Genomic DNA, 23,234 nt, shown 5'->3' on the forward strand with positions numbered 1-23,234 from the left:
AAAACATTTATAGAAACTCATTGCCATAACTATATGCAGACCAATCATGCGGTGGCGTGTAGTCACCCCCCCCACAAGTGCCCCTAAAGTGGCCTTATTTACATGTTGTGTCTTATCTAAAATTAAGTGATGGGCCAGACCAGAGTCAACTTAGTCAATGAGATTCATGAAAAAGAAGAACGTCTATAGCTAAGAGGTGAGGCTAGCAACTAATGTACTACACATGACATCGCCCACTAGTGGAAAACACAGCAACTGCAGAGAAGTATAATATACCTTTAGTTCACATGCTAATGCAAGTCATACTTTACAATATGGAGTCATTAACATTGAAAATAGAATGTTGCAGGCCTTTATTAATATACTACAGGTGTTTAAAACAAACAAACAACTCCCTGAATCTCAGAGGATGAGGTGGAAGGAGTTCATGTAAGTTCTCAGTAGTTGTTTGCTGTAGTGTTGCTGTTCCTAAACCCACTGGAACTTAACTCCCCTTAAACAGGTAAAGCCAACTGCATGATTTAAAAACAAAAAAACAAAAACACAAGCAGTGTACAGGAATTTGCATAAAGAGATCTGCATGCTTCATACCACTTTTGTTTTATTTCTGTTCCATCCTGACAAACACATAATGCCAATCAAGGCAGAGCGTACGGTAAACACACAAATCAAGGGGAAATTCCAGGACTGTATGCACTGCAAAAATACATGTGAATGATAAAACTAAGCTGACAAATGCGGCCCAATGCTCCAGTGAATCTCTAAGGGGCTGAATGGCATGGGAATGAGCTTTTAGCAGAGACACCGGGGGTGGAAGAAAGGAGTCTCATTGCAAAAGAGTTGAATTACCATATCACTGAGGAGCAAATACAAAGCTCCTTGAGAGCAGCGGGGGATCCATCATCCAGTGAAGAGCGGTGTTGAAATGTGGATATTTCTGAGCGCTCAGACACCATACACTGGTAATAAGCAGTGGGGGTGATCACGCAGTTGTTTGAAGCTCACATTAAACATACTAAAAAACATGTGAAACGAAAAAAAAAAAGAATTTTCTTGCCAATCTTTGTAAAATATGAGCTGCCTGTAAACAAATTAACATGAATTAAAGGCTTATAAATGAGAGCAAACAGTATGATTCTATTAAATGCTAAAGAGATTAGAAGCCCAAGTTTCCTCGAGCCATACAGTAGCCCAGTTTGTTTTCGTTCCCCAGGAAAGACATGAAGCCCACATAGGCCTCGATTTGAATGGGCTGGTTAAGGACCAGCACGCCATTGGCTTTCCCGGGAATCGGCTTCAAGGTGTGGACTTTCTGTGCTGCATCCTTCAGCTGTTCACGAAACTTTTCGACCTGTGGACCAGAGAACAGGAAAATCAGAAATACAGAGAATTCAGAGCACTTTGCTGTCTGCACACTTTTTTGCTTTGTGGTTTTTCGTTTATATCACCAAACACCCAAATCCTGCTTTTTTTTTTTTACTACAAAGGACTATATGTAGCTTTTTAAGGACAGAAAAAAGTCATTTATTAGATTGAAAGATAATAAAATGCTGAAAACTTGCCTAATAGATTTCAGTTTGTTCCTGTAAATCAGGAGTCTTCCTTACACATAAAGGTTGGTCATGGAGTTCCACAGGGTTCAATGCTGAGACTCATGCGTTTTTACAATATACATGCTTCTCTAAGATAATATTACAAAATGTATCATAAATTGTCAAAGCTATGCAGATAATATCCAGTTATGTTTAGAAATTAAGCCAGATGACAAATCAATTGATTAAACTCTGGACATGTCTTAATGAATTTTCTAAACTAAGCTTCTTCTATTTCTGCCTAAAAAGAAACCCTTAGGAACATAATCCCTGCTTTCTTTTTATCTGACCAGTATCAATACTGATCCTGTTACATATCCTATCTCAGAGTGACACTGGGACTAACTAGCTCATGTATTTGTTACTTCTAGGCTGAACTATTGTTATTCATTATCAGGTTGTTGTACAAGCTCTCTAAAAAGACTTCGGTTGATTTTAAATGCTGCAGTGAGACAAGTAACAGGGGTAAGAAAGACAGACCACATAATATTAGTTTCTGTTCATTGGTTTCCTTTAAAATCCAAAGTTTAATCACAAAGCCTTCTCCTTAGATACAAAGTCCTGAATGATCATGTAGAACATTATTACTATCCAGTCTGGATTCAGGAGAACCATCCCTTAGTTGTCCTACTATAGGCTCAGACTCCTTTAGTTTGAAGGCACAAGATAATCTGTGCTTGAATATCTCAGAAAAAAATTAAACTAGACTTATTTTAATTAGGTGGAGCTTGTTTGCAACAGGTTTACTGTTAAGCAAACCAGTTGTGAAGGCTGGGTCTAACTCCTGGCTGTGTCTGTGACTGCACTGATGACTCCTACCTGAGTAAATGCGTGAGTAATAGCGCAATATGTGGGTGCAGCAATTTCCCTTTGATGCTTTTCACCCTGGGGTGAAAGAAGTAAAAGAACTGATGTCTTATTAACATCTAAACCTTTCTGCATCTCACTCTATCGTATTCTCTGAACTTATTTTTTAAACGTTGATTTAAACAGCAATCTCTTGAGATTAAACCCAAGTGTCTAAGAGCATTAAAACAAATAAGACAAGAATAAATAAATGAAATCAAGTGATCTAAAATACCAGACAGTGAAAACATGCTGAGAACACAATGTTCCAACCTGGAAGATGTGTTTTAATTAGTTTAACCTCCTAAGACCTGAACTCTTCCACGGCATGCATTTTTAATTTCTCTTTGATATTTGGGCTGATTGGGACCCGATGAATGTAAAAACAAAGAATTACCAGATTTTTTTTTTACCTTATTTTTGTTTCTAAGACAAATAAGAGCCACATATGAGGATATTCGTTTAAATTTTGATAGAACAGTAGCAGCATAATGTCCTCGTAAGTGGATATCAGGCCCTTGTAGAGCAAAATTGAGTATTTTGGGCTAAATAACCAAAAATGTGATGTCCACATATGTGGACGCCAGGTCCTAGGAGGTTAAAGGCCAGATGGTGCTAATAAAAGGACTGTTTTGATGCTAACTGATAGAAAATCTATCAATTGATTTAGCTAGAATGACATTGTATGGCAGAATCTTAATAAAGAGTGAGATGTTTAATCCGAAATATACTCACGTTTGTGAAAAGGCTGGATTTGTCAGCGATATAAAATATTAAAGACTCTAAATCGCATCCATTGACTGTATTGACACGACAACTCAACACAATATGGGACATATGCTGAGAAAAAACCCATCCTCTAATTTCCGCCACACATTACATCGTCTGTAGTATCTGCCCATAAACATCTTATACTGAAGTTCTGCACAAATTTCCCCTTAATGGTCTTCAGTGTCATCGCGAAGAGTCTCCCTAACCTGAAACCTAAAATCCAGTCGTTTAAGTTGCTGTTCCAACACCTTTAAACGATGCTTTCCCTCCTTTCCATCCGTCATGTGTTCATCCACGCAGAAGTCAATAACCTTGTGTCACGACACTATTTTTTGTAACTCTTAATCTATGCAGAAGTGAAAATAAAACCAAGCAGCTTGTTTTGAAGTGGAACGGAATTTCAAATGCAACGTTTCATGAAGCTCAACAAATGTTTCTGTGTACTTTTATATACAGCCTGTCAGTGAGCTGAAAGTACAGAGGCTGTATTTGATAAATAAAATGTTAATGTATGATAATGCAACTCAGAGATGGGGAAAGATGCAAGAGTGAAAGGACGCGGGAGAGACCTGCGAGATTAGTTGCACAAGTTAAGAACTCACATTTTATGAGCTGTAAATTTAAAGCGATTCCTTTTACAGATCTTTATTAATCAGACAGCGCATCAGGACACGATGTGCTGCTGGTATTATCTGGTGATTTCATACCATCAAATGTAATTCACAACAAACTGCTGTTAGGAGACCGTTTTTACAATTTAAAACTGCCAAGCTGTTTGTTATGTGTCGGCTTTTTTGTGTTTGAATGATTCATAGGTCAGTGTCAAGGTGGATTAACAACGTTTTCTAAAAACTGTTCTTTGATTTGTCGCTTTTAAAAGGGACAAGGGACAAGGATTGGAACCAAAATGAGTGAAAAAGCAGCCAGTGTCCAAAGAAGGACCATTAGAAAGCCTGAAGAACGATTGCTCTGGACCACTTTTAAATTAAAAGAGTAAGTATGGCTGATTGGAAGTAAAATACATAGAAATGAGGGATGACTTCAGACCCTTGCATGGTACTGTAATCTGCAGTAATGCAATGTGTTGGAGTGGTGAAGAACCGGTTGTGGTGTCTGTGCTCACTCTTAGATTAGATCAGTTTTGCCTCACTTGACAAATTCCACTGCTTTCTATTAACTAGGGGTGAGGGTTAGGATTCTTCCACCTGCCAAATTCAACTTTAACCGCTGCATAGATTCAGATGGGTGTTTATCTTCAGTAGCTCATTAGGTGTTGAAAATGATGAATTACACATCAGGTGTTATCTGATGGCTAATTCCAGCTAGTTATTTCGCAGTGCTGACTCATTTCGCCAGACAGGGACTCCCAGCACACGGTTTCATTTTTGTTCACTTGATGGATCAATTCATCCAAATTACAAATAGGTATGTTGCACTCACAGAAGGGAGTCATGCAGCTGCACACTTGAACTGTTTTGAGAAATCTGAGTCCTCACCTTGTGCCAGCCTTCACAGGAAAAGCTCCTATTGGAAAATGTTTACATTAAGATTAAAGAAGATTACGTGGAATTGAAGGTGCAGTGCTTGGACCCACGTCTATAGGGTACAGACTGAAACCTACACAGGGGGATACTTCAAAAAGCATGCAAAGCACTGCATAGAACCAGGACACTGCTACTGGAAATAAACTCCAAATAAACCACATCTACTTACATCACGAGATAAACTGGAAAATGTTTTGTGTGTGATCTATAGAGATCCATGCATGCTTAATCAACTTACATCAGTGAGAGCAGTGAAGACATCGCTGATCTTTCTCACGGGGTGGTACGTGAATGTGATGAAGGGGAAGTCAGTGGCGAAGGGGTTCCACCTGGAGGTAAAGGAAGGCTCTCTCAGCCGGTCCCAGAAGACTCGCACCCCTTCTCCGTTTCTCCTGAAAACGCACCAAAACGCAAACATGAAAAAGTGTTCTCCTCTGCCAGTGACAACCGACTGAACCTTCATCAGATGAGTGATAAAAGGGCTGCGTTCAAACAAACAAGTCCTTGTGTTATTTTGCGCTGGGAGCCATGCTTCGCTGCCTCACTGCACAAACAGAGACAGATACCATAGATGCTTACAGGTGACAATTACAGGTGACACTTAAAAAACACTGACTCATTTTTTTGCTTACAGGTTTTAACTGAGGTAAATAGTGTTAAAGTTCCTAATCAAGCCAAATGAGCATTAACTGCATTCGGGCTGGGTAATACTGAATCGTGTCAGCCGTAGTGGTGTTTTTACTCAGCAATCGGTGGACCAGAACCCTCAGTCACACTTTCTCGATTACTCTTTTTCATAGGCACACAGCCCGAGGACAAAGTGAGAGAGAATGATCCAGAATTGTGTTCCAGCACCGTCAGTCAAATCTGATGGTCAGTTAAATACAAAATAATGTCAAGCAGGTTTATTTTTCATGGTGTGGAGACACTTGCTACCCTCATCCCACAGTCCCGCTTATACCATATACAGTGTTTCTTTCTCATCCCTGCAACGCATTCATGCACGCAGATGTCAATAAAGTTGTGGAAATTCAGCATATGTGACGAATCCCGGCTACACACAAAAACAGCCGAGCACTGACGCCATCAAGAACAACTGGACTTTCCAATATTTCCAATGTTTGTTATCTTAGCTTCACTGTCTGCAAATATCTCTCAGAACTGTATCTGAAAAATGTTTATCACACATTTCTCTTGCATAAGATGCAAATAAACAGCATAAATTTTATCCAAAATCATCATCCAGTAAACCTGTCAGCTGTGAGGGGAAATCCTCAGCTCAGTGCAGCCTCACACACCTGGGGGGTGGGGTTTGATCTGTCAGTCAGCCAATTAATTCTGTTCTATTAGCGATCAACTGGCAGTTTCTAGTAAACCTAGTGGAGTTTGTATTAAATCTCAGTTACAGTTTAAAAATTTATGGAAAATAAACAAATGTTTGGGGTTTTTTTGCATGTTAACCCAAATGTTTCAAAATTTTAGTTTACTAAAACATAAAAAATGAAAGTGGAAGGAGCATAAATGGAATAGCTCTGTGCAGAGTGGCAGGTAATCTCCAGTGCGGTGCTTCAAACAGTTTAGCAAAAAATCAGCAAACACACAAACTGTTTCTGTTTGGATCGTGGTGTTTCGTGGTGACATCTCGTCATCCTAAAAGCGTCTCTATAGAATGACATAAAACAGTCAGGACCAACGTTTTTCACTTCTCTGAAACTCGACAAGCAAGATTACTCATCAGTCAGAGCACCTTTCTGAAGAACTCCCCCCATCCTGCCCCCATAAGAAGTTCGCTAAGGAGCTCACAGACGAGTTATACAAATACTGTTGTACTAAAAGAAATTGTTTTACAAAAAGTACAAATTTATATCTGTGATTAATCTCCGCAATGCAGACCTTTTTAGGTGGGTAACTGCACACGTTGCAACTGAATCCCATTTATTCACTATTCAAACACAATAGCGTGATTTTTGAGCGTATCAATGCAGTGAGGACTGCTACACTTAAAAGAGAATTTCCATCTGCATGAATTTATATTTAATGCTTGTACTCTGTTGTGAGGGTGGCAGGAAGGCCCCAGCACACAACAGATAAAGCAGTGATGACAGCTATGATGTTTAAGAAGTCTCACAGAACTTGACATGCATTTTAGATATTAGTGTCACAAAAACTTTCACATCTCAACCAATAATAAAGCTGAAATTATAATAACAGTTTCTAAAGCATAGAGAGATACTCATCACAGAAATGATTTACTTAGAAACCGTAAAGCAAGACACCCAAGAATGAGCTTTGACTCAGAATTTAACTGAAGCACGGCCTCCGCTCTCTACGAGTGACTCAAGGAAACTGATGCTTGCTTTCTTATCTGCCAAACTCGACTGCTGTAACTCTCTGCTAATTAAAAACATTTTAATGTACTACAATTCATTCAGAGCTCTGCTGATAGGTGTAATGTGTTCTGTCCTTCTATTTTTAAGTCTCCACATCATTTTAGTCAATCAGTACAGAGTATATACTTCACAAACTGGCTGGCAGGAGGTCTGCTGGTTGTTAAAACTGCAGCTTTTACCTTTTGTCCTCCTGCTGGAAGACCTGAAAGCATTTGCTTTACAGACATTATTTATCTGTAGTTATTCACTTAATTGCACTTAATTTCATTTTAAGAGATTTTATTTTTTAATGTACTTTTTTCTGTATTTCATCTTAATGTTGCATTATTTAATTTAAACTTTATATGTTATTGCATTAATATTTCATCTACTTTTTAACTGTTTATTTTTATTGCGTACTCTCGCTTACAGTTTGCTTCAGTTTCAGCTTACAAACTGTTTCAAGAATATTACAGAATGGTTCAAATTTCATTTCATGTTCTGAGTTGTAGGAAACGTCATGTTGAACATCAAAGTAAAACAGATCTGCTAAATTTTAAGTTGAAATCTTTATATGACCTTAATTTAGCAAAGTTTACAATTTATAATCTTAGAACATGCCACTAAGGACGCCCTGGATTATTTTTCAAAAGTTGTACAAAGATTTTTCCATTATGTTTGAAGAGACCGAGGTCCTAGTTTTCACACTTTGCTGCCCGTTCCACTTCACAGGCTGGCTTATTCAAAAGTAACCCTGAGAACAAACCTGACTCGAAGTAATGAATCATGAATCAAAGTCTAAACACAGCACGTCTCAATTCATCATCACAACTCTACGAAATCAAGTCTTTGCCACGGTCCAAGTGTTTCATACTTGGAAAAATCAATTATTAACTGAAGTGAGGATGGACAACGGCAATCCTTAATATCAAGCCTCAGTACAAACTATTCATTTAAATGCTCTATTTTACATTCAGTTGGGATACTAGGGCTGTTCGATATAGCGATATATATCGGATGATGATATAAAAACGTCTATCGTTTCATTTTACGCTATCGTTTGTTTCGTGGTGTCGCAAAATAAACTGTTTACGGAAATATTTTTTCATCGTTTTGATGGTCACTGTAGTGGCTATATAAATTTCTTAAAGTTCTCTCTTTCTCTTTTATTTTATATAACCACACTGTGGATGGACAAGTGCCTGTTTTTATGCTTGTGGTTAGCAACAACGATGGTAACAGCATCGCGTGTCCGCTTGTTTATGTTCCACATAAACCTTTCACAATAAAGCTCAAGATCCTGTTCAGACTTTTCAAAATAAACTGAATCACGTGAAAGAGCAGATTGTTTACGGATGAGAATTTTTAAAAAAAAAGAGCCGCCAGGTGCTAAAAAATAAACCTTAGACTCAAACGTTAGAACAGGCTTTTCCCGCCGTGTAATAAATACTCACAAATAAAACGGCGGCCGTTACAACTTATGTCTAAAAATGTATAGTTTCATGCATCGGTTAAAACACTCGACTCCAGCTACATGACGCGCAGCTGGAAACACTTCCCGCAAGTCGAGCTGCCCGAGATTCACAGAATTTACAGATTTTGTTACATTTTTGTGATTTATATCGTTATCGGACGATAGAATTCTTATATCGGGATATGAGAGTTTGGTCATATCGCACAGCCCTACTAGGAAGTGTACAGTAGTTTAGTTTAGGCTAAACTAATTTGGACTGCTGTACAGCAGGCTGTTGTCTTCGTGGTCACAGGTTAGATCAGTGAAACAGGAAGTCCAGAGGGTTGGAGTTCTCCATCATATTAGAGGTTCTTTGTGTAGAAGATGACCATAAAAAAGAAATCTGTGACACGCTGAGATCAAAATCAAAATTGCTGTTAATAAGATATATTATAACATAATCTACAACTAAGCTAACTGGTTAGCTCTGAAACAATGTAAAAAGGTTTAAAGTAATATAGATTAAAGTTCTGTTTTTATTATATTGCCAGTTTTTTACTCCTTCAATTAAAAGCAAACAAACAGGATATCAAGTGTTATAGAGGAAGTGGGTTGTATTAATCCGTAAATTAGATTATTATCAAGCATTAAAAAGTTATTTTCTTAAGAAATTAGCCTGTTAAACTGAAAAAAAAAAAACAGTTTTTGTTCTGATTAGATTTTATCTACTGCAGTGATTTTTAGCTGATGAATAATCTGCCTCAAAAAACAAATAAAGCTCTGAGGTGTACCCAAAAAAACCTGCCAAACACTGTACAGTAAACATTTTAAATGCACAAATAAAACACACAGCAACCTTCTGATATTTAATTCCTACATATTCGTGTATCATTTTGTTTCACTTATGTCCCTAAAGGGGACAAGCAGACCTGCTGGTTTCGTATTAACAACGTTAGAATAATACAAATCTGCACTGATCTGTCCTCGGGGTAAATACTTAATGTGAGGGCAATCTCATGTTTGCCACGCTCAGAGGTAATCCACAGCGTGCTCATCATATTCTCTTTATTCTGCTGTTCTTTCTTTAGTCCTTCTAAAGTAAATACTGTAGGTTTTAATGAAAAAGCCCTCTAGTCATATATTTTCTGTTTAATGAAACCTCAGAAGACTGAGAGCAAACAGACGTCTAAACACTCACAGATCCCGTCTTTGAAATGATGGTAGTGTTGCTCCACATTTTGCAAAGATCGCCATAATTCTCTGTTTACTCTGCTACAGAGGACTCACTAATAGTACTGCTGCTACTACTCAAAAGGAACAAGGTCAAAGAGAGTCCCACGCAGCCCCTCTGCACCTTTCAGAAAGTCAAATCAAATCATAAATATATCTAAGAAAATTTACACATGACTTCATTCATTTCAAAACCTCTGTGAAAAACACCTGGTAACGTTTTGAGTTATCCATGGAAATGAAAATTTAAGTGCAAGCTTAAAAAAACAACATCAATAGCAAAAAGTAGGGCTGAACGATATATCGCATTTGCGATAATATCGCGACATGATCAAGTGCAATTTTCTAACCGCAAAGGCTGCGATTATACTCTGGACATGTCCAAATTCATGGGCTGCATCCTCCTGAGGCCGCATTTGTAGACCGATTACGTCACAGCGACGCGCCGAAGGCTGTCCAAATTACTACCATATCCCAGAATTCATAGCGCGGCCCAGCCAAACTCCAGTTTCCAGCAATGGCGGCCGCTACTAAGTTTTAAAATTATTCATACTAATCTTTCTGGGTCACAAAATAAACTTTTAACATATTTTCAGGCGAGAAAGTAGTTGTGTAAACTACTACCCACCAGCTCGACAGCTAGCCGGGAGCTCGAGGGTTACTGATGCGGCCGAGAACGGCACAACTCCCGGCACATCATTTTCAGATCACCGCGGAGTTTCGCTGCTCGGGTTAAACGTAATATATAAGTCACTTAGACAACCTAAAAATGTTATTGTTGGGCTTTTTTCAGTGTTTTGTTTGTTCGTGAGTAAATCGGTTTGGCTGAGATTAAAGTTATTAGATTAGATAAAATAAAACTTTATTAATCCCCCGGGTGGGTTCCTCCTTGGTTTTCACACAGCTGACTAAACGTCAAACAGAAAACTTATTAAACAGAAGTATGAGACAGTCGAGAATTTACACCAGTGTCTGGTTATATTTTAGATAGCAAGAAGCAGACGGCCGAGTTTATTAAACTCCACCGAGACAGCGGTGACGCTAATCAGAACTAGACTGTCCAATTTCACGCCTTTAAACTTTAAAGGCGTGTTTGTGTGTGTGTTTATACAATTGCTATTATGTTTGCACTTTATGTGTAATGTTACTGACTGCAGAGATCAGTAAGATGTGTGTATTTTTTATTTATTAGTTTTATTTATTTAATATTATTTTTTAATTGAATGACTGTCTAGTAGTTCACAGATGTCGAAAAACTGAGTGTGGTAAAGCCACTGATTTTTTTTATGTATATTTCTGCAATCTGCACATTGTACTGACTTTCATTTTAATGTTTACACCAGGGTTCCTTGTCAGCACTTTATGCTCAGATGTTTGTAAGCTAAAAATAAACTATTGTGTATGTTCAAATATACTGTTGTGATTGAAGAAGTTAAATAAAAATGTCAGTCATCAATTCATGCATCACCTCATGTCATCATAACAGAGGTCTGTCTTCCAGGAAAGAACAGTTTAAAATTAATGTAATATAGTATTGGCCATACTATATGATGTATTGCTTGTCTTTGTTTAATAATACAGAAGACAAAGACCTTAAAAAATAATCGCATATCGCATCGCAATCGCAATATTGGGGCAAAAAATCGCAATTAGATTATTTTCCATAATCGTTCAGCCCTAGCAAAAAGCTTACACATATCTTTTAGAAACTGAACATCGATACAGCAGAGCTAAGGCAATTAACAAGGATGCTGCATGTTACTCTTTGAGATCTTCTCCTTTGTACAGATCCGACACCTACATTTGTTCTCCTTTCTTCACATCTAGGAGTAAAAAACAAATATCCAGGGACATTTCCTTCTCTCCTAAGTATTTAATTAGTAAAGAAATTAATTTGCTGCTTTGCCAAGACGAGAGGTGAGACAGGAGAACAAATTAAACACCTGATTATTGTTAAAGGCGCTGCTCCAAGAAAAACTCTACTGGATGTCACAGTACAAAATAATTTGGAGTTATTTTGGGTGTATGTTTTGTTTCCCTGCTGCACCCAGGTGGCTCCAACCTGCCAAATCCCACTTTAACCCCTGATGTTACCTCAGCGAACACGGAGGAGTAACAGTGTTCCCCGCAGCACTAAAATCTCTCTGATGGCGCGTTGCTTGGAAAAATGCACGACTACTTGCAGAGAGCTTTAAAGAGCAGAAGAATAGATGTAAAGCAACAGTATTTGTGGCGGCTGAATTTGCCAATAATGTGATTACTGCGGTGTAATAAGTAAAACAATGTGTTTCGGATTATTATGCAGGTTGATACACTGAGTCTCAGTCTCTGGTAAGTGATGGTTTATTTAAAGGAAACATTACTTACAGATGTTCTTCCACTTTAACGAGCGAGTTAAAGTGTTTTCTTGCAGTGTGAGGAGGAAGAAAGATCATTTAGCAGATAAACAGGAGGCATAAGATCCCCAATATCTGCTGAAAAGTGAGGCGAGACCATCACACTGTGAAAGCCCAGATAATTGATTCAGAGCAGAATGTATGCGGTCTGATAAAGAAAGGTTTAAAAATGTAAAAATCGGATGGTGTTGTAGGTGGGCAGGACTGCAGCTTTAGAGAGGAGGTACTGGAGTTAACACTGGGGCTACATAATAAAAAAATGAAGGCATGAACATTTATTTTTTAAAGTCTGATCTACTTGCGCAGTAATTGCAACAGAGTTGTTTTGAGCTTATTTGACCTACTGAACTAGAACACAGTTGAGGGATTTACATAACCATACATACAAAACCAGCTACACAACCATCCCTGTTTTTTTGTAGTGTCTGTTTAACACAGCAGGTACCAAATAAACATTTACTCAAAACAGCGGCTTGACAAACTTGCTGCAACAGGTTTGACCACTCCGTCCATTGCATCTGCGGTTGAACAACAAAAAGAATACTGTTGCAGCAGCTTCATTATCCTTCTAAAGATAATTAAGAAGAAAAGCAGCGGGGAATTAACTGCTGTATATGTTTTGCTTTTTCTTCAGAACATTTCGTCAGTAGAACAAAAGCAAAAATGGTGGCATCACCATTTTTATGTCAGGAGAAGTTCAGGTAACATTGAACATTTAAGTCAACTGACTGAGTTTAAACTAGTTTGCAGAAGGTTCCTGTTCTGCAGGACATGCAAGTTAGAAACACTACACATAAAGCATTACACAATAAATCATGAAAGCAAGACATAAACAGCTACACAGTGAAGGCAACCAAAAGTGAAAGAAGACCAGAAGCTCTGTGAAGACTGCTTTAGTCAAAACGATATCACAGTCTTTACTTGCAGTCATTCATGTTTGGTGGTTTCAGTTCTGGGATTAACTGCACTTTCACACAAACACCCACTGAAAGCCTAAAGCACCGTGAACAGCATTAAGACCCTCATAACACAGAGTAAATAAGTAAGTCAAAGATGGCACAAATAAGAAATGAAACAGAGGAGCTGAGGTTGGGGTGGGTTGCAAACCTGTTTGCAGGGCCACCAAAAATTGTAGGCAGGCTAAGACAACTTGCATAGTGCATCCTGTATTGCATTTTTCAAAAGGACATGAGAGGATCCATCAGATGATTGGTGGGGATTGCAGGCTTGGATTAACTCTGTGACCATACAGAACTAAAGCTATGCTCAGTTTGCCTGTTGGAAATGTATGAAAGAAGTTACTACCAATCATCCAATCATCCATACATTCATTCAACTTCCCCTGAACCAAAGACACGTCATGGTAGCATTCCAGCCGTCCTTTTCCCAGTAACATTTGACAGTTCCTCCTCGGGGATCCTGAGGCGTTCCTAGGCCAGATGATATATAACCTCCCCGCCTGGATAACCTCCGAAGGTAGGTGTGCAGCAGAAATCCTTGTCAAATACCCGAAAAACAACTAGCTCCACTAAACAAGAGGAAGCAGTAAATTTACTATGATTTTCCACCAGATGGTCGATCTCCTCGTTCTATTTCCAAGGTTGAGCCCCACCTCATTACGGCGCTGTACCTGTGGCCTTATTCTATTGGTCTTCATCCAGATCTCATGACCACAGGTCAGAGTTGGAAAATAGATAAGACTGTGTAAGACTGTGAAAGCTTAAGACTAATCTTTCTCTTCCTCCTAGTACAATGCTTGCATTCCCGTTGACCCATCTGTTGGTCCCAATCACCCATGTCAGCACCAAGGTTTTCTGCTGGAAACCACTGGATTGCTCACTCTTGGGTGGGGGAGAGATGCTGCCCCAAGTACTTTTGGATCTGAGTCATTTGAAGGTATAGTGTGAAGTTATTTTGTGTAAAATGTGAGTTCTCGTTACAGTTTTTAGGGTTTTTGTCAAAAAAAAAACAAAATCTGTTTTCAAGCTGATGCTGGAATAAATGAAACTGATATTGTCTGAGGGAGGTTTGGGCGTTTTCCCTCTAATTTTGTAAGGTCTATGATATAAATAAAATTGAACTGAATGGAAATTTAGTTATCATTTTGAATCTGAAAGTAAAACATTTAATGGCTTGATTATTTGTATAACTGTTGGTCTACTGTGGTTTAAAGATTTCTTTTATGATGACGGAATATATTCCTGAAAAAAAACCCATTGTATTTAATTTTTCCAAGTCCAACTTTTAGCGTTTCTTTGTTAAACACCCCTCTATAGTTATACGCTTTTTTGTAATGTTGTTTATATGCAGCTGATGCGTTTTTCACTTTTTCTTGGAAGGCAGATATGATCACTGGAGATAAGACAAATGCCCACACACCACCCCCGCTATCACAGATTCCTGTGACGATTTGCACCACACTGTGGATTTAACTCATTAACCTTCTGCACATTTTTAACACTGACAATCAGGTATGAAATAACACTGAACCCACACATTACTGATCGCTGCTTAAGTAGCACGGATGCGTGGAAGCACAAACACTCAGGTTTTTTCAGTGTTCAACACCATGCAGAGACCCTGAAGTGAAGACAGATTTCAAGAGGCAACTTGCGCAATTTACTAAATAAAAACTGCAAACTGTCGCTTGCAAAGTGCAACTGTAGAACGCAGCCTGAGACGGATCCTGCGATTCTGTCAGCGGCTGTCACGGCTCAAGGTGGCGTGAGTGGTCGCAGTTTTTGGTGGCAAACGTACCTGCTGGTTTGCATATAATAAAAGGCGACAAAGAGGAGAAATAAATCAGGATGGAGATGATTTCCCAACAGTGTTCTCGTTTCCTTAATGACCTGTCATGCCTATGTGCTCATTTTACCACATGCCTTGTGCAACAGAGCACTTCCTGCCAACCAGAATTAAACACCTGAGGCTAAACAATAGTGGTGTAGCTGTTGATATGTCACGGTCCCAGGGAGGGGCTGCATCATAATGCAATCATCTAGCCCTGTTTACACAAGTGCTTTCAAAATGACAATGTGGCTGCTGAACACTTTGTGCCTCCTCCTGAGCAAATGTTGTGCAGGTAGAAAAAGAAAAAATGGCACAAAAGCAAAGCCCAGCCTAAAAGACTGATTATATTTCAGCTCCAAGGGTGAGGATGGTGGAGTTAGGTTTGTACACACTGCCCTTTGTAAAAGTGCGCACCTATTGCCCGAGTATCAATGAGGATATAAAAAAGCTTTGGAGAATTCCACAGGTAAGTTATCACTGTGAGAGGGACCAGCCCAAACAGGCAGAGCAGGGCTGGGCTTTCCAGCCAGAGGCCTTGGAAGTTTTCACTGTGTTTATTTGGCAGAGCTGGGGTTGGACTTTCACTGCACCTCATTTCGTTACAGCCACCGAATCACACAACTGGAAAAACAGGCAATCAGGGCCGATTCAAGGTTTGCACCAAAATAAAGGCGAGAAAAAGGTCAAACTGGGGAAATCCACCCTTCCCTGACCTTCCCATTGCAGTTCCACTTAATACACAGTGTTTATACAAAATGCACACATGCCTAAGAGACACATGTGTTTTCTGAGCTTTAGGGCAGGTGACGATAAATTCCTCACTGGGCTTTCAAGTGCTTTGGACTCATAAGTCAACATGCAAGATAAATATCAATCCCAGCTCCAGTTATCATGGCAAGTGTCCCACATTGTCTAAGAGCACATAAACAAATCTGGTCTGATTGCTCAACACAGCCTGCGGGTTTGTCAGCCATCCATAGATGTATCCATCAAACAAGGTTGCACTGAAAGGACTAAAAACAGATGAAAAGCAAAGGTGGATTGGTACGTAGAAAAACAAAGAGAAGATGGGGAATTGAGCTGCACACATGATCAGACTGCTTATGCAACCTCTGAAGCCTAAAACACACAGCCGTGATACTGTACATACAGTCGTGCATACGCTGCGATATCATAGCTGCAGGCTGTTGGCAATGATGTTTCCACCGTGAAAAAGCAGAGTCCACAGGCTGAAAGCTGCTCCCCAGGTGTTTGAATTTACAGCGGCCTGCCCCAAACCATGAGTCTGAGTCTACTGCTGTTTATTAATTCATACTGTACACCACGGGTGCAACCTGCGTACACACTCTGCTCCTCATTTACGCTTTGGGCTTCTTAGCTTGTTTGTTTCCTGTTGTATTTACAGTTGGAACAAGACTTGCAGTACAGGTAGAGCTACAAAGCTAGGCATTATATTCTTACAGTTACGTATGTGATTTTGCTGGGCTTTGTTTCACTTGTGCAAATTCAAATCTGATTGTTTTTTAATTTTGCATTTTATGCAGAGGACAGTTTGCGTTTTTAAAAGTGCAATTATGGCAAAGCCCACTGAACCTTTTTTGCACGTGTTTCAGGTTTACTGTTTAGCTTGATCTAAAAAGACTACAGACTGAACACATTCCTAAGTCCTGGTCCTGGTAATGAGTTGATAGTCCATCTCATGATATTTTTAGTGCTTCTCTTGTGTCTGTGGTGAACTCTGCTTCTGTTTTCTTTCCTGTTCACTTTTCAATGAATCCAAATTCTACCTATTCATAGCATCAACACCATAGACCAAAAAAAAGATGTCTGCAGCACCGTAACTTCACCTTAATGGAAATAAAGGATCCACTGGTGGACCATGCAAGCTCAGCAAACATTTACTGCATACTTGATGTTGACTGTGGCACTTGCACAAATTTATTTAACACTTTTCTCCATAATTTTACTGATACAAATGTGAAAAACCTCCCTCCTCTTCCAATTTTTGCAAATTTGTATTTATGTGACTAACTATAGAACATTTGCCCATCAAGTTTGAGTTCAAAAGGTAACGTTCAAAAGACTTTCTTATTTTTCTTTATGATAAATGTACAGATTGAAAAATCTAGCTGAGTTATAATACAAATATATGGAATTAGCCTGCTTTGGTTTACAACAGCTGCAGCTGCTTTCACTTAATGCTCATCTCATGAGGTCTGCAACTGTGTGTTTTGCTGATGATACATTAAGTACCTACTTTGTACTGCCTGCCACCTGCTGTCTGAATGTATATGCTGCTTTAGTTTGTATAGGTGTGGTCGAATGACTTCACTACAGCCTAAAAGCAGAAGAAAGACGTTTGACACACCATTCATCTGTAACAAGTTAATTACCTCGCATGTATTAATGAGGAAGCATTTTATTTATTAAAACTAACTTGAGCAGATGAAGATGGGGGCTAAATAATAGTTGGCTACACACATTCTGAAGCCTTATAGAGAGAAAAGTATCCGACCAGATGAGAAGCAAAGGAGAGCAGAGCTGGGATTACTTCTAGCCCTCTTAAATATATATTTTTTCTTACAACAGTTACTGAAGCAACCTCTAGCGGGGCTTCTTTAAACCTCCACACCCAGCTCTCTCAGACGGGAATAAAAAAACATAGATGATGTGCTGGGTAATTAGATTGTCTAGACAGTTTGGAAAGAAGGCACTTAAAACACATCTTTCCCCACAGATGCAGAAGAAACTGTGCTTTTTCTTCACGGGTGCACCTGGAGAATGTGTGAAGAAAACACAATAATCAGGACTAAAAATACTGACACTCCCTCCACGGTTTCCAGTGACATCATCAAGGTTTCGGGAGACTGGTGGGGTGCACACACACACACACACACACACACACACTCACACACACACACACACACACACACACACACACAATGTGCTTATTTCTGAGGAGGTTGGGAACACTTGAGGTCAATTGTTAAGAGAAGTGCTTTCACTCAGGAACTTTAATTGTATTATTACTTTTAGGCAATCAGACTAAAAATGGAAATAATCAAATTAAAGAGTCATCCTTTGATGTCATCTCTCTGATACCGTGCCTTTGATATAGAAATGTAGCCAACAGTAGTACATTTAATGCCACAAACTGCCTCACTGCGGTCAGACAATGTGCTGATTTTTTGCCAGAGCCGTATCCCATACCATGAAAGGGGTTTGGACGTGATCCTATCATCATCCATGATGACATGACATGAAGAAATGTGATGTGGCGTGCTCCTGACTTGAACCTTCCCTTCACCAAGGGTGCACACTGACATCAAGTGGTCATATGACAACTGTCAGCATTCAAATCACGCTGCGGCTGCCTCGAAGAACAACAGCACAAAATCACACAGGTAGCAGAATTTCTCTGCTCTAGGTCAGTAAAAGAACTGTTTCATCACTCTGTGAGCTTTTTGATTTATAAAGGAAGAAGAAGCCTTTGTATTTGATTAATGCAGCCCCGCTGGGTGGGATCAACATTGCAGACGGAGGTGGAGCATTGCATATTCCTGATAAGGGAATGTGAACCAACAGGCATTTAAAGGGTGCTTTTCCAGTCATACTGACCATCCAAAGCTCGTTTACACTATAGTGAGCAGATCCCAACAGACAATGCAAACAAATAGGTGCAGGTATTTGAATGTAATTTTCCCAGCTCCTGCGTTAAGTAAATGCAGTGAACATACGGCGAGCACTTTGTATCCCAGTGGATGGAACGATGACTACAGCATTTTTTAATCTGGTCACCCTAATTCACCCACACATATAGTACTTTCTGGACCACCTATATATTCAAAGGTTTCTAGAAAGGTGCTGGAAACAATCCCAGCTGACTTTGGGTTAGTCCAGGGGTCCCCAATCCCCAGTACACGAGGGCTGGTGTCCCTGCAGTTTTTAGATGTGTCCTTGATCCATCACAGCTGATTTAAATGGATAAATTACCTTCTCAACATGTCTTAAAGTTCTCCAGAGGCCTGGTAATGAACTAATCATGTGATTCAGGTGTGTTGACTCAAGGTGAGATCTAAAACCTGCAGGGACACCGGCCCTTGTGGACTGAGATTGGGGGCCCCTGGGTTAGTCTGTTACAGGGAGAGCAGAGACATTCCAACTAGGAACCTTCCTGATGTAAGTGTCAAGGTCTGCGGAGGCAGACCGTGCGGAACGGTGTGTGGTGGACCCAGGTGCGAACACAAACGAGGATGCAGGAGTGGATTCCAACAAAAACGAGCCTTTTATTATGGCTGAAAAACTCATAGAAAAGAACAACAAAGTAACTGAGGGAAAACCTGAACATAGACTGGGAAACTATGACTCTAATGAGATTTAGACAGCAAAATGCAAACTATGGCTGGGATACTACGACAAGGGGTAGGGGAGATAACACAGACGACGCGACACAGGCTACATGAAACACAGAGACTAAATACACATGAGGGATGATCAGGGGAAGTGGATGCACACGGGGAACACAGGTGACACCGATAATCATAACAAGACACGGCAGGAGTGAACGTAACACTGATGGGAGATGGGCAAAGTAAAGCAGGATGTACACAAAGGTTCAAACAGGAGGAGAGAGAGCACGGGGAGAACGCAGACATAACGGGCTGGGGAAAACATAGAATAAAGCACAAAGGGAGACGAGGGCTCATAAATACATAGAGGGCACACAGGGGGGAAGAGCCATGAAGGGAAAACACTTAGGGAACAACACAACAGGGCAACTCAGAAAACATGGCCTAAATAAGGAACAAAATACAAAAATACATGAAAACTAAGAATACTGGGCCCACATGGCCCAGGACCATGACACCACCCCCCCCTAAAGGGCGGGCTCCCGACAGCCCAAACCCGAGAAACCAAAACAAAAACAGAAAACAACCCACCCAGGGCGGGAGGCGGGGGACCAGGACGGAGGGACCAGAACGGGAAACAAAATAAACAACAGAAAACACGGGAGCACATGACCATAGTCAAAACAAAGTTCAGGGGGCCGACCCAGAGCCCACAGGCACCAGAGTCCACGGGTCACACGGTCGGGGGGCCGACCAGGCGGGTGGCAGAGCTGGTCCGGAGGCCAGCCGCGCGGAAGCCAGCGGCGGCGGCGAAGGAGACGACGGAGCAGTTCAGGGGGCCGGCCGCGCGGAAGGCAGCGGCGGCGGCGGAGGAGACGACGGAGCAGTTCAGGGGGCCGGCCGCGCGGAAGGCAGCGGCGGCGGCGAAGGAGACGACGGAGCAGTTCAGGAGGCCGGCCGCGCGGAAGGCAGCGGCGGCTCTCCAGTGTCAGGCGTGCTGGCCATGGCCCGGTGGGCACAGGACCAGACGAAGCACAGGCTGAGGCTGGACCAGACGAAGCACAGGCTGAAGACGCTGAGGCTGGACCAGACGAAGCACAGGCTGAAGACGCTGAGGCTGGACCAGACGAAGCACAGGCTGAAGACGCTGAGGCTGGGCCAGACGAAGACTCTGAGGCTGGGCCAGACGAAGACTCTGAGGCTGGGCCAGACGAAGCACAGGCCGGAGCTGCAGAGGATGAAGGCTCTGAGGCTGCAGCAGACGAAGCACAGGCCGGAGCTGCAGCAGACGAAGCACAGGCCGGAGCTGCAGCAGACGAAGGCTCTGAGGCTGCAGCGGACGAAGGCTCTGAGGCTGCAGCGGACGAAGGCTCTGAGGCTGCAGCGGACGAAGGCTCTGAGGCTGGACCAGGCGTAGCAGAAGGTGGCTGGATGGGCTCCTCGGGCCCTCCAGCAGACGAGGCGTGAGGCTGAACGGGCTCCTCGGACCCTCCAGCTGACGTGGCATGAGGCTGGTGCGGTTTTCCAGAACCCCCAGCTGACGAGGAAGGAGGCTGAACGGGCCCCTCGGACCCTCCGGCGGAGACAGGAGGCTGAACGGGCCCCTCGGACCCTCCGGCGGAGACAGGAGGCTGAACGGGCCCCTCGGACCCTCCAGCTGACGTGGCATGAGGCTGGTGCGGTTCTCCAGAACCCCCAGCTGACGAGGAAGGTTGCTGAACGGGCCCCTCGGACCCTCCAGCGGAGACAGGAGGCTGAACGGGCTCCTCGGACCCTCCAGCTGACGAGGCTTGAGGCTGAACGGGCCCCTCGGACCCTCCAGCGGAGACAGGTGGCTGAACGGGCTCCTCGGGCCCTCCAGCTGACGAGGCTTGAGGCTGAACAGGCTCCTCGGGCCCTCCAGCAGAGACAGGTGGCTGAACGGGCTCCTCGGGCCCTCCAGCTGACGAGGCTTGAGGCTGAACAGGCTCCTCGGGCCCTCCAGCAGAGACAGGTGGCTGGATGGGCTCCCCGGGCCCTCCAGCGGAGACAGGTGGCTGAACGGGCCCCTCGGACCCTCCAGCTGACGAGGTAGATGGCGGCGTGGGAGCCGCGGAGTCCTGGATGAGCTCATCCGAGCTCCCAGCAGGAGCTGATGCAGAGCCAGAGAGATTTGAGACCCCTGGCTGAATGTGAAGCTGACCAGCGGACCGTACTGCTATCGGGGACTGGGCTACAGGAGCTACAGGGGCCTGCGCTACAGGCGGCACTGGAGCTACTGGGGCCTGCGCTACAGGCGGCACTGGAGCTACTGGGGCCTGCGCTACAGGCGGCACTGGAGCTACTGGGGCCTGCGCTACAGGCGGCACTGGAGCTACTGGGGCCTGCGCTACAGGCGGCACTGGAGACTGCACTGAGGGTGGCTGCGCTGCAGGCGGCACTGAAGACTGCACTGAGGGTGGCGGCACTGAAGACTGCACTGAGGGTGGCTGCGCTGCAGGCGGCACTGGAGACTGCACTGAGGGTGGCTGCGAGGGAGCTAACTGAACTGAGGGTGGCTGCGAGGGAGCTAACTGAACTGAGGGTGGCTGCGAGGGAGCTAACTGAACTGAGGGTGGCTGCGAGGGAGCTAACTGAACTGAGGGTGGCTGCGAGGGAGCTAACTGAACTGAGGGTGGCTGCGAGGGAGCTGACTGAACTGTGAGGGGCTCAGAGCGCCGGCGGCGAGAGTGCCGCTTCTTTCTATCCGTGGAAGCGGGCGGGGTGAGCGGTGGAAGTCCCTGGCAACTCCGGGGACCCCCGAGAGCGAGGCGCGTTCCCCGAAAGACTTGCTCACAGTCGGGGGTCAGCCACGGCTCCCACCGGAGCTTCTCCTCCAGCTCCGCGAGAACCACCTGCTCCCGTTCAGCGATGTCCCGGGCAATGATTTGTGGGGACATCTCCTCAGAGCCGAAAATCACTGCTGACACGGACTCGGAGGCGGCTTCGGCCAGCGGTTCCGGCCCAGGCGACTGCTCTGACGACACCCCGGACTCGGGCTGCGCTGACGTGCGGCGGCGACGAAGGCGCCGCTTCCTCCTAGCAGCGGCTGTTGACACAACATTGATAGCTGTGACGGCTGGCTCCTCATCCTCCGACCACATCCGTGCCAGAAAGGAGGCTGGAGAAGCGAAGTCCGAACGAAACGGCGAGGGTGAGCGGCTCGTGTACGAAGGCATGGATGGTAGCGACCCCAGGTTGCGTCCGAGTCTCAGTGAGCCAACTTTAATCACCCCGGAGCCGCAAGATGGTGGAGGCGGTGATGGGGAAGTTGCGTGACAGCGGAACGGTGGTGACGCGGCCCGTGCGCTGGGCGCCTGCTCCTGAGGACGGGGTTGGAGGATGGTGCGGAGGTAATCAGAAATCAGGGGGGGTAGCGCCTCCCACAGCCAGGGGAACACGGTTACGCTCACCCGCAATGGGTGAAGCAACTCCTCCGTATCCTCCTCCCCAGAACGCTGCATCCACTGACAGCATAGCGCTTCCACTGTCTGAACGACCTCCCTTCTCTGTGTCGCTGGGTCCATACTGGTCGCGTCGTACTGTCAAGGTCTGCGGAGGCAGACCGTGCGGAACGGTGTGTGGTGGACCCAGGTGCGAACACAAACGAGGATGCAGGAGTGGATTCCAACAAAAACGAGCCTTTTATTATGGCTGAAAAACTCATAGAAAAGAACAACAAAGTAACTGAGGGAAAACCTGAACATAGACTGGGAAACTATGACTCTAATGAGATTTAGACAGCAAAATGCAAACTATGGCTGGGATACTACGACAAGGGGTAGGGGAGATAACACAGACGACGCGACACAGGCTACATGAAACACAGAGACTAAATACACATGAGGGATGATCAGGGGAAGTGGATGCACACGG

At 43.2% G+C, this 23,234-nt stretch overlaps 1 protein-coding gene across 1 annotated transcript in view; it reads right to left on the reverse strand.

Annotated features, from left to right (window-relative positions):
• Window positions 1-338: 338 nt before the first annotated feature.
• tprg1 (tumor protein p63 regulated 1) overlaps window positions 339-23,234 on the reverse strand; it is a 32,971-nt gene continuing 10,075 nt past the window's right edge. Inside the window, exons 5-6 of the mRNA XM_085448277.1 lie at window positions 4,992-5,145; window positions 339-1,351 (exon numbers count right to left, since the gene is read on the reverse strand). Of these exons, the coding sequence (XP_085304403.1) occupies window positions 1,157-1,351; window positions 4,992-5,145 (349 nt within the window). The 3' untranslated portion in view covers window positions 339-1,156. The remainder of the gene's footprint in view (window positions 1,352-4,991; window positions 5,146-23,234) is intronic.

The sequence above is a fragment of the Copadichromis virginalis genome, linkage group LG23 (assembly GCF_057382275.1).
Source record: "Copadichromis virginalis isolate Kocher_CV1m ecotype Utaka linkage group LG23, C_Virginalis_male_GT1.1, whole genome shotgun sequence".
Lineage (NCBI taxonomy): Eukaryota > Metazoa > Chordata > Actinopteri > Cichliformes > Cichlidae > Copadichromis > Copadichromis virginalis.